The sequence below is a fragment of the Kogia breviceps genome, chromosome 4 (assembly GCF_026419965.1).
Source record: "Kogia breviceps isolate mKogBre1 chromosome 4, mKogBre1 haplotype 1, whole genome shotgun sequence".
Classification (NCBI taxonomy): domain Eukaryota; kingdom Metazoa; phylum Chordata; class Mammalia; order Artiodactyla; family Physeteridae; genus Kogia; species Kogia breviceps.
In genome coordinates this window covers 133,672,028-133,685,226 of record NC_081313.1, presented here as the reverse complement: position 1 = coordinate 133,685,226, position 13,199 = coordinate 133,672,028, and the positions used below count along the sequence as shown (strand labels likewise).

Below are 13,199 nucleotides of genomic sequence, written 5' to 3'. Positions count from 1 at the left end.
TCTCCTGCTTCCTGTAATTATACCCACTTACATACTGAGACCCATCCCCATCTTACCTGGTGTTTTAACTAGCAATTCCTCAGACTCAACAAGGGCAGGCCGTGGAGAGACTTCCGGAGCCACAGGCACAGACAAGGTCAGCTGTGGCAACTCAGCATGTCCACCTCCAAGTTCTGATTGAGCCAAGGGCCCTTCCAAAAACGGAGCCTCCCTTTCAAGAACTGGAGGCTCTTCTTTGGTTGAAATCAAAGAATTCTCATCCACCTGTTTGTTCTGAGCACTAGATCGACACCGGGCTAAAAGGCTTTCCTCTTCACGGCGGGAACTTACCTATGGGCAAAAGATAAATGTGGAATCCATAGGCCAAAGTCATTATAATTTAAGTGTCAAAAAGAATAATGTACTTATAAAGGAATGAAATTCTGACACGTGCTACAAATAGATGAAACTTGAAGACAACATTACACTAACTGAAATAAGCCTGACACAAAAGGACAAATATTGTATGATTCCACTTACATGAGGTACCTAGAATAGTAAAATTCATAGAGACAGAAAACAGAATGGTGGTTGTCAGGGGCTAAAGGTATCGGGAAGCGGGAAGTTATTTTTTAATAGACACAGAATTTCAGTTTGGGGACATGAAAAATTTCTGAAGATAATGGGTAGTGGTGATAATGGTAGTGGTTGCATAACGATGTGGGTGTACTGAATGCCACAGAACTATACACTAAAAAATGGTTAAAGTTGTAAATTTTATGTTTTATATTTTACTATAATTTTTTAAAAGGGTAAAAATGTCATTGGATTGAGATACACTGAAGCTATAAAAATTCATTAAAGCCATAGTGATAATCTAAAAAAAAGAAAAAAAGATTCCCTAATATATCATCAATAAAAGCAGCTAATAATAAACTTCCAAAGTTGAGTTGGTAAATTAATGGGAAAGCAATACATGCCTTTCATGTATTTCAGTACTATAAAATGACAGATTGATAGATAATATAAGTAGAAGAAAAAAAAAATCTGAAAATCTTCATTTTGTAACCCCAAATGAAATTATTCATATAGAAAAGGATCTACAATTTTTATTTTTTAAAAACCATCAGGGAAATGGCTGATGGGAAACAGGACATTCTCTTGGAGCCAAAGTAATTATACATATACTGCTGCTTGATCAAAAGAGGTAAAACATAACTGAAAAGAGAGAAATCACTTAGTCACCACGGTGAACTATTTGAGGTTTGAATACCTTCCAATGTCATACAACATATGAAACCTACCATGTAATCTAGCCAAAAATGTTTAACTTGAATCTATCAAATTGTTACTTATAACTACTACCTAAAAGGAAACATAGACACAATCACACAAATCAAGAAGGCAGATACCCTAAATGTGTTGCTCTCATTGCTTACATATGGTCATGAAAAGAGGGGACTGTCCTGGATTTAAGGTGATTTAAGAAATGTAACAACCAGATAGAATGTGTAGTCCTATACTGGATCTTGGTTTGGATAAATTAAATGTAAAGGTTACGAAATAATTGGGGAAATATAAATATGGATTTATTATTAGATACACTGACCTTAATAGATATGACCATGATAAATTGGTTGTGAAGAAAAATGTTTCTTAGAGGTGCATGTTATTTAGGGACGTGGAGTCAAAATATAACTTTAAAATACTTTGAGTTTAAAGAAATTGAATTTAAAAATAAAGCATAGAAGGAGAAAAACCATATGATCATCTCAATAGATGCAGAGAAAGCTTTTGACAAAATTCAACACCCATTTATGATAAAAACCCTGAAGAAAGTAGGCATAGAGGGAACTTTCCTCAACATAAAAAAGGCCATATATGACAAACCCACAGCCAGCATCGTTCTCAATGGTGAAAAACTGAAACCATTTCCACTAAGATCAGGAACAAGACAAGGTTGCCCACTCTCACCACTCTTATTCAACCTAGTTTTGGAAGTTCTAGCCACAGCAATCAGAAGAAAAAAAGAAATAAAAGGAATCCAAATAGGAAAAGAAGAAGTAAAGCTGTCACTGTTTGCAGATGACATGATACTATACATAGAGAATCCTAAGGATGCTACCAGAAAACTACTAGAGCTAATCAATGAATTTGGTAAAGTAGCAGGATACAAAATTAATGCACAGAAATCTCTGGCATTCTTATACACTAATGATGAAAAATCTGAGAGGGAAATTAAGAAAATACTCCCATTTACCATCTCAACAAAAAGAATAAAATATCTAGGAATAAACCTACCTAAGGAGACAAAAGACTTGTATGCAGAAAACTATAAGACACTGATGAAAGAATTAAAGATGATACAAATAGATGGAGAGATATACCATGTTCTTGGATTGGAAGAATCAACATTGTGAAAATGACTCAACTACCCAAAGCAATCTACCGATTCAATGCAATCCCTATCAAATTACCACTGGCATTTTTTACAGAACTAGAACAAAAAATTTCACAATTTGTATGGAAACACAAAGGACCCCGAATAGCCAAAGCAATCTTGAGAACGAAAAATGGAGCTGGAGGAATCAGGCTCCCTGACTTCAGACTCTACTACAAGGCTACAGTAATCAAGACAGTATGGTACTGGCACAAAAACAGAAATATAGATCAATGGAACAGGATAGAAAGCCCAGAGATAAACCCACACACATATGGTCACCTTATCTTTGATAAAGGAGGCAAGAATATACAGTGGAGAAAAGACAGCCTCTTCAGTAAGTGGTGCTGGGAAAACTAGACAGGTACATGTAAGAGTATGAAATTAGAACACTCCCTAACACCACACACAAAAATAAACTCAAAATGGGTTAAAGACCTACATGTAAGGCCAGACACTATCAAACTCTTAGAGGAAAACATAGGCAGAACACTCTATGACATAAATCACAGCAAGATCTTTTGACCCACCTCCTAGAGAAATGGAAATAAAAACACAAATAAACAAATGGGACCTAATGAAACTTAAAAGCTTTTGCACAGCAAAGGATACCATAAACAAGACCAAAAGACAACCCTCAGAATGGGAGAAAACATTTGCAAATGAAGCAACTGACAAAGGATTAACCTCCAAAATTTATAAGCAACTCACGCAGCTCAATAACAAAAAAACAAACAACCCAATCCAAAAATGGGCAGAAGAACTAAATAGACATTTCTCCAAAGAAGATATACAGATTGCTAACAAACACATAAAAGAATGCTCAACCTCATTAATCATTAGAGAAATGCAAATCAAAACTACAATGAGATATCATCTCACACCAGTCAGACTGGCCATCATCAAAAACTCTAGAAACAATAAATGCTGGAGAGGGTGTGGAGAAAAGGGAACCCTCTTGCACTGCTGGTGGGAATGTAAATTGATACAGCCACTATGGAGAACAGTATGGAGGTTCCTTAAAAAACTACAAATAGACCTACCATACGACCCAGCAATCCCACTACTGGGCATATACCCTGAGAAAACCATAATTCAGAAAGACTCATGTACCAAAATGTTCATTGCAGCTCTATTTACAATAGCCAGGACATGGAAGCAACCTAAGTGTCCATCAACAGATGAATGGATAAAGAAGATGTGGCACATATATACAATGGAATATTACTCAGCCATAAAAAGAAATGAAACTGAGTTATTTATAATGAGGTGGATGGACCTGGTGTCTGTCATACAGAGTGAAGTAAGTCAGAAGGAGAAAAACAAACACCGTATGCTAACACATATATATGGACTCTAAGGGAAAAAAATGTCATGAAGAGATTAGTGGTAGGACGGGAATAAAACACAGACTTACTTGAGCATGGACTTGAGGATATGGGGAGGGGAAGGGTGGGCTGTGACAGGGTGGGAGAGTGGCGGGGACATGTATACACTATCAAATGTAAGTTAGATGGCTGGTGGGAGGCTGCTGCATGGCACAGGGGGATCACCTCTTTGCTTTGTGACCGCCTGGTGGGGTGGGATAGGGAGGGTGGGAGAGAGGGTGATGCAAGAGGGAGGAGATGTGGGAACATGTGTATATGTATAGCTGATTCAGTTTGTTGTAAAGGAAAAATGAACACACTATTGTGAAACAGTTATACTCCAATAAAGATGTAAAAAAAAAAAATTAAAATTAAAAAAAATAAAAATAAATAAAATACAAAAAAAGAAGATGTGGCACATATATACAATGGAATATTACTCAGCCATAAAAGAAACAAAATTGAGTTATTTGTAGTGAAGTGGATGGACCTAGAGTCTGTCATACAGAGTGAAATAAGTCAGAAAGAGAAAAACAAATACTGTATGCTAACACATATATATGGAATCTAAGGGAAAAAAAGGTCATGATGAACCTAGGGGTAAGATGGGAATGGAGATGCAGACCTACTAGAGAATGGACTTGAGGATGTGGGGAGGGGGAAGGGTAGGCTGTGACAAAGTGAGAGAGTGGCACGGACATATATACACTACCAAATGTAAAATAGATAGCTAGTGGAAAGCAGCCGCATAGCACAGGGAGATCAGCTCTGTGCTTTGTGACCACCTAGAGGGGTGGGATAGGGAGGGTGGGATAGGGAGGGTGGGAGGGAGGGAGACGCAAGAGGGAAGAGATATGGGAACATATGTATATGTATAACTGATTCACTTTGTTGTAAAGCAGAAACTAACACACCATTGTAAAACAGTTATACTCCAATAAAGATGTTAAAAAATAATAATAAATAATAAAAATAAAGCATATAAGGTATATTAGGATATAAGGTATAATTAGGATCATACTATTCTTTTTAATACCCTGTATTTTTTACTAAACATTTTATCATAACAATATTCCTAAATCATTAAATACATTTTGAAAGCAATGGGGGAAAATATACTATATATACACACACTATACACACATAGTACACAGACTCATTTATACATTTCCTGTATAATTAATACAGGCTTAGTACTGTGCCAGAAGCTGGAAATAAACAACTGAAAAACAAGATCCCAGTTAAGGAAATTATTGTCCCATGAAGATAAAATATGATATTGAATGGAAAACTGTGGTATCCTAAAAGGACTGATGAAAGGTTGTTGAAATGGTGGAATGTACCTTGTGCACCTGTTCCTGTACCTTCTTTTGTTTTTTCTTAGGAGCAAATATCTGATCATATTCTTCTGTATATTCCAGAAGCCACTTGCTTGGCTTCCTAAGGCGTTTCTTCTCTGACCGCACAGCTATAAGAGGAGAAACAAGTTCAGTATTAACCAAGTCAGAGGGAAACCCAACGTTTTCATGCAACTATCTCTGTACTTCCAAAGGTACAGAAATAGGAAACTCACAAAAACGCTATGGCTATTTGCTATGGTCTATCCTATGCAAAATTTGGAAGAAAGGAGACTTTTGTTGCTCTATACACACACACACAGCCCATCCAACGTTAACGAAATTAAACTGAAACTAGTGTCCTACAGTGACAACGCTAACATTAAAATATGGATTCTAAATCAGGTAAATTCATAAAAAATACAATGAATTAAATAACATCTCTCTGGACTATGCATAATATTGGATGAATAGATGACAGAATATTTACCTAATCAGCACTACCACATGAATTTCAAAAGCATTTTACATATACTTTGTATCATGGTTATAGTGAGTTTCACATTAGAAACATCAAAAATATATAATTAATAATATGTATACCATTATCTCAATAACATTTTAAAATGTATGCCATGTATGCCAAAGACAGAAAAGATAAAATAGAATATAGAATTTTGGATACTTTCTTAAAATAAAACAACAAAAAAAACAACTCTTCTCATGTTTTATGATCAAAATATCAAAGTATCATGCCATTTTTCCTTGAATTAATAGTGAAACAAATATCTATTATTAATTTCCCTATAAAACTTCATCCCAGTTTTAATATACTTAACATGCGATAATCATTTTACTATACTGTAAACTCTTTGGGAACAGAGCCTAATGCCTACAGAACGCAGGATACAATCTACTCAAGAGGGCAGGAGTATTTCATCATATGATGACCTCAGAGAAAGCTATTCCTGCCTCATTTGAATGTGGTAATACTGGTGTTCTCTCAATAAAAGAAACACAAAAGTAGAGACCAAAAAGGAAAGGTCACAGACTCAGCAAGCTTGGCCAAGGCTCTTACTCCTTAGCACATATGGAAACAAGCCATAAAACCTTCACTTAGGACAAGATGTGGAAAATAATTTTTTACTAATTCTAACTGCTGTAATTTCACATTAGTAAACAGCAGTAACACATCATTTAGTTTATTTCAAGTTAATGTAAAAGGAGGTGAAAACTTAGAACCACATAAAAACCTGAACATGGATTTTTATAGCAGCTTTATTCAAAACTGTCAAAACTTGGAAGCAACCAAGATGTAGGTGAATGGATAAATACACTCTGGTACATTCAGACAATAGATTATTATTCAGCACTGAAAAGAAATGAGCTATCAAGTCATGAAAAGACATGGAGGAACCTTAAATGCATATAACCAAGTGTAAAAAGCCAATTTAAAAGTTTACATACTGTAGGATTCCAACTTTATGACATTCTGGAATAGGCAAAACTATGGAGACTACATAAAGTGGTTGCCAAGCTAAGGTAAGGAATATCAGAAACAAAAGAAGAATATGGCCTTTTTGATACTGGAAGGGAATATTAAAAGCTAGAAAATTACAAAAGCCAATGGAACGAGGAGCAGATCATTCAAACCTCAATACATGGTACACAGCAAACATGAAACCGAACAGGAGCTAAAATACACCACCACTAACTTTCTGGGAAATACACATCAATTCCAAGCACAGAACCAGGACCTATTGTGCAGAATGGAGATGAATTGTTCATACAGGACAAGTCTAGCAATAGCTTTAGACTACAGAGTGCACACATACCAGTTAAAATAATAAAATATCCAAAAAGCTGAATCAGCCCCAAATGTTCATGTTCACCAACTGATAAGTGGATAAGTAACATGTGGTATATCCACACAATGGAATACCATTCAACAATAAAAACTCCCTCTCTCTCTCTCCCTCCCTCCTTCTCCACACACACACACACACGTATATATATATATATATATATATATATATAATTCCCCACCCCTAGCCCTTGCCTTACCTCATATATGTTACAGGGTCTGGCCCAGCACACAGGAACTAAAGAGCCTGACACAGGATACCCAGGACCAAGGGCACTAGGCCTCAGGTAAAGGACTCAGAGCATTGGGGACAGTTAAGGGTGGAGGAGTGCAGCACCCAGGGTAGTCAGCGTGGGAGCCCAAGACATTGGGCGCAACTAAAGAAAGGCAAGGGTTGGGGAGCAGGGGACAGGTAAGCAGAGCCATCCATGTCTGAGGGCAGGGTTCCCAAGGTGCTAGGTGCACAGGATATAGGGTCCCGAAGACACAGGGAGCCAGAAAGTGGGGTGTTCTAGGCATGGGGCACCCTGGATGTGGGATTTTCTGGTACGGGGTGCAGAGAAAGGTGGGGTGTCTAGGCACAGGATGCACAGGACATAGGGTATCGAAGGCACAAGGCATGCTTGGCATGGGAGTCCCGAAGTACAAGGCAGGATGTGCAAAGTGAGGAGCACCCTGGGAATAAGAAGTATGATATCTGGGACATGGGTGCCAACCCATATGGTGCTGGGCACATGGCCATAAAGAACAAGATACTGCCACATGCCATGATATAGATAAACCACAGACACATTATGCTAACTGAAAAGACCAAGACACAAAAGATCACACATTGTATGATAACATTAATATGAAACGCCCAGAAAAAGCAAATCTACAGAGATAGAGAGTAGACTACTGGTAGCCTGGGACTAACTATAAATGAGATAGCGGGATCTTAGGGGATTTATGGGGATGGATGCAGAACTCAGTAAATTTACTGAAAACCATTTGTTGAACACTTAAAGTGTGTGAATTTTGTGGTACATAATTTATACCTTGAGTAAGTTTTCTTCTTTTCTTCAAAACAGTGATGTTTCCCAGAAAACGAGAGTACTAACAGCAATATCACTCTGCCCATACAGCTTATTAGCCCCTGTCACATCTCTACTCCCCTAGTTCTGGGACCTCAGAGGCAAAAGAACTTAAGGGGGGAGAAAAAAGGCAAAACCCCAAACAACTCTTCATAATAATGGCAAGTTACTCAGCCCAAATTTCCTGTTGAAAGCAAATAAAAATGCTGTATAAAGTCTTTAAAAAACCACCTTAGGGACTTCCTGGTGGCAGAGTGATTAAGAATCCGCCTGCCAATGCAGGGGACATGGGTTCGAGCCCTGGTCCAGGAAGATCTCACATGCTGTGGATCAACTAAGCCCGTGCACCACAACTACTGAGCCTGCGCTCTAGAGCCCGTGAGCCACAACTACTGAGCCCATGTGCCACAACTACTGAAGCCCGTGCACCTAGACCCCATGCTCCACAACAAAAGAAGCCACCGCAATGAGAAGCCAGCGCACCACAACAAAGGTCAGCCCCTGCTCACCACAACTAGAGAAAGCCCGCACGTGCAACAACGAAGACCCAATGCAGCCATAAATAAATAAATAAATAAATAAATTTTTTAAAAAATAAAAATAAAAACCACCTTAAAAGAAGCAAAAGGGCTTCCCTGGTGGCGCAGTGGTTGAGAATCCGCCTGCTGATGCAGGGGACGCGGGTTCGTGCACCGGTGCGGGAAGATCCCACATGCCGCGGAGCAGCTGGGCCTGTGAGCCATGGCCACGGAGCCTGCACGTCCGAAGCCTGTGCTCTGCAACGGGAGAGGCCACAGCAGTGAGAGGCCCGCGTACTAAAAAAATTAAAAAAATTTAAAAAAAAAAGAAGAAGAAGCAAAAAACTGACAAAATTGTAAAGAACTGCAAACCAAAAACTAATGGAAAGTAATAACACAGGGAAACAAGTAGAGCCCTGAAACTGATTTTGTCCTGAGGGCTTTTTGGCTTAGGAGGCAGAAGTTTAACGGAGACTAAACTTTGGCCTCAAAGGGCTCTATCCTCAGAGTTACGGTAAAACAGAAGTAAACCATGTCGCAACCCCCAGAAGACCACAAGGAAAGGTGCCTCGGCACAAAGTAAAAGGGGAGCAGGAGTGAGAACAAGTCCTTGAGAAATTGTGACTGGTCCTCCTGTGGATTTGCAGCCTGATGGGCCAGGAAAATTCAAGCCCCTCTAAGAAAACTGTAAATGAATACATCATGTTAATAGAATAAACAGGAATAATCATCTCAATAGGCATAGAAAAAACATCTGAAAAACTAAATAAACTAGGTACAGAAGGGAACTTTCTCAAGCTGAAAGGCCACCTATCAAAATCACAGTTAATATCATAGTTAAATGGTTAAAAATCAGCTGCTTTCCCCCTAAGATCAGGAGCAACAGAAGGATGTCTGTTCACTCTACTTACCCTCAACAATGCACTGAAGGATCTAGCTAGGGCAATCAGGCAAGAAAAAGAACTAAAAGGCATCCAGATGAGAAAGGATGAGGTAAAACTATCTCTTTTGGCTGATGGCATGATCACACACATAGAAAATCCTAAGGAATTCACAACAAAATGATTAGAGCTAAAATATGAGTTCAGCAAGGTTGCAACACATAAGATCAATATATAAAAATCAACTGTATTTCTATATACTAGCAATGGGAAATCCAAAAATGAAATTAAGAGAACAATTTTATTTATAATAGCGTCGAAAAAGGTTAAAATACTTAGGAATAAAATGAACAGAAGAAGTGCAAGACTTCTACACTGAAAACTACAAAATATTGTTGAAAGAGATCAAAGACAGCCTAAATTAATGAAGAGCCATCCCTTGTTCATAGTTTGGAAAACTTAACATTGTTATACAGTGCCAACACTGCCCAAACTGACCTACAGATTCAGCACAACCGCTAACTAAATTCCAGTTGGCTTTTTGGCAGAAATGATAAGAAACTCCTAAAATAAATACAGAAATGCAAAGCCGAAACAATCTTGAGCCAAAACAATCTTGAAAAAAGATAAAGTTGGAGGACTTGCACTTTCTGATTTCAAAACTACAATAATTAATTACTACAAAGATTAAGACTTTGTGGTACTAGCATAAAGACACACATACATACATATCAATAAAAAATAACTGAGAGCCCAGAAATAAACCATCACATTTATGGTCAAAAGATTTTCAAATAGGATGCCATGACCATTCAATGGAGAAAGAATACCCTTTTCTACTAATGGTGCTTAGACAACTGGATTAGGCAATGGATACTTAGGTATGACACCAAAAGCACAAGGAACCAAAGAAAAAATAGACAAACCAGACCTCATCAAAATTAAGAACTTTTGTGCTTCAAAATATATAATCAAGGGCTTCCCTGGTGGCGCAGTGGTTGAGAATCCGCCTGCCGATGCAGGGAACGCGGGTTCGTACCCCGGTCCGGGAAGATCCCACATGCCGCAGAGCGGCTGGGCCTGTGAGCCATGGCCGCTGAGCCTGCGCGTCCGGAGCCTGTGCTCCGCAATGGGAGAGGCCACAACAGTGAGAGGCCCACGTACCACAAAAAAAAAAAAAAAAAAAAATATATATATATATATATATATATATATATATATATATATATATATATATATATATATATAAAATCAAGAATATAAAAGGTAAACCCACAACACAGGAGAAAGTATATGCAAATCATATCTAATAATGGACTTATATCTAGACCATGTAAAGAATTCTTACAATTCAATAATAAAAAGACAAATAGCCCAATTAAAAAACAAGCAAAGGGGACTACCCTGGTGGTGCAGTGATTAAGAATCCGCCTGCCAATACAGGGGGCACGGGTTTGATCCTTGGTCTGGGAAAATCCCACATGCCATGGAGCAACTAAGCACGAGCACCACAACTACTGAGCCCATGTGCCACAATTACTGAACATTCTGGCAGTTCCTCAAAACTTATACATATAATTACCCAATGACCCAGGAATTCCAATCCTAGGTATACAGTAAAAATAAAAACACATCCACACAAAACACTGCACACGAATGTTCCTAACAGCATTATTTATAAAGGCCAAAAAGTAAAAACAATCAGAATGTTGATCAGTTGATGAAAGAATAAATAAAATATAAAACATGGCTTATTTGTACACTGGAATATTAGTTGGCATTAAAAAGGCATGAAGCAAGAGCAGACAACAGCAAGCTGGCAGAATAGAAAGTCCCCACATTATTTCCCTCACAGAGATACCAAACTAACAATACATGCATCAAAACACCTTTGTGAGTACTCTAGAAATCAGTTAAGAATAAGTTACACTACCCCAGGGCAAGTGCAAAGCCAAGAACAATAGCACTGAAATGGATTACAAGAGCCAATTCACTTTATCTGAAATTCCCACTCAGAAGCAAGCACAGCTGAGCTCCCCCTCAAAGCTGGGGAGTGGAGGATGGGGATGTTCAACATTCCAGCTTTTCATAGGGCTGCCCAAGGGGCCGGTTTCTGTCTAACCTGACTGGGAGCACAAACAGAAGGCACACAGTTTGGACTCCTGGGGGCACTGAAAACAAATGAAAGAGTGGGCAGCATGTTGTGGAACCAGAGCGCCTGTATGACACAGACAGAGGCCAGCAGGGCTTGGTAAGATTGGAAGAAGGCACTCAACTCTTGGCTTCTCTCTACAAAGGGAGGGAAAGAAGGGAGCATTTGGCAATCCAGATTTTTAGAAAACTGCCCAAGGGACTAGTATCTGTTTTGCCTGCTTCTGGGAGCTGACAGAGAGCCAACATGCTTCAGATACCTAGGGACTATTGAGAATTAAAGAGAGTGAGAAAGCTTGTTGCAGTAGCAATGGCTAACCTGCAGTACTGCAGAAAAACACTAGAAGAAGCAAGAGATTAGGAGCTCCTGAAAAAGAAACGGACAAACCTCTCTAATTAGGAAACTACACACACAAGCCAGAGAAGCCCATCCTCAAAAAAAAGGTTCCAGAGGTCCCCAGAATCCCTAGCCAAGGTGATTGGTGAGTTTTCCCCTGTATGAAGCCAGTGTCAAACACATAAAACTCGGGCTTCTCTGGTGGCGCAGTGGTTGGGGAGTCCGCCTGCCGATGGAGGGGATACGGGTTCGTGCCCCGGTCCGGGAGGATCCCGCGTGCCGTGGAGCGGCTGGGCCCGTGAGCCATGGCCGCTGAGCCTGTGCTCCACAACGGGAGAGACCACAACAGTGAGAGGACTGCGTACCACAAAAAACAAACAAACAAACAAACAAAACACATAAAACTCAGGGGAAGGGGACTTCCCTGGTGGTCCAGTGGTTGAGACTCCGTGCTTCCACTACAGGGGGCATGAGTTCAATCCCTGGTTGAACTAAGATTCCTACATGCTGCGCCACACAGCCAAAAACAAAAACAAACCCCAAAAAACTCAGGGGAAAAAACTCATGAAGTACATGAAGAAACTAGGAAACATGGCCCAAAGGATCAAAATAAATCTCCAGAAACTAACAGAGATCTATGAATTATGGGAAAGAATTCAAAACAATTGTATTAAGGAAGCTCAATGATCTACAAGAAAACACGGATAACTAAAAGAAACCATGAAAACAGTAACATGAACAACTGAGAGTATCAGCAAGACAGAAACTATAAAAAGGAACCAAACAGAAATTCTGGAGCTAAAGAACATAATAACTGAATTGAAAAATTCAATAGAGAGATTAAACAACAGACTTAAGCATAGGACAGAATCAGCAAACTCAAACACAAGTCATTTGAAATTAACAAGTCAAAGAAAAAAGAATGAAGCAAACCAATCCACACATTATGAGAGTTCCAAAAGGAGAAGAGAATTTGAATAAATTATGGTCAAAATTTTCCCAAATCTGAAAAAGGAAATGGGGCATCTCATATCAGAAGCTGAAGATCTCCAGCCAGAATGAACTCAAAGAGGCTCACAGTGAGACACATTATAATCAAACTATCAAAAGACAAAGACAAAGAGAGAATCTTGAAAGAAGTGAGAAAAGCAACTAGTCAAGGACAAGGGAACTCACATTAGATTATCAGTGGAAACCTTACAGGCCAGAAGAGAGTGGCATTCAAAGTGCTAAAATTTTAAAACTTCCAACC

The 13,199-nt window shown here is 38.9% G+C and overlaps 1 protein-coding gene across 13 annotated transcripts in view; it reads right to left on the bottom strand.

Annotated features, from left to right (window-relative positions):
- NSD1 (nuclear receptor binding SET domain protein 1) overlaps positions 1–13,199 on the bottom strand; it is a 144,863-nt gene that overhangs the window by 54,339 nt on the left and 77,325 nt on the right. For all 13 annotated transcript variants that reach the window (XM_067031946.1, XM_059061609.2, XM_067031944.1 and 10 more), the window contains 2 exons: positions 5,130–5,254; positions 57–330 (listed from right to left, as the gene is read on the bottom strand). In XM_067031946.1, coding sequence (XP_066888047.1) covers positions 57–330; positions 5,130–5,254 — 399 coding nt within the window. The remainder of the gene's footprint in view (positions 1–56; positions 331–5,129; positions 5,255–13,199) is intronic.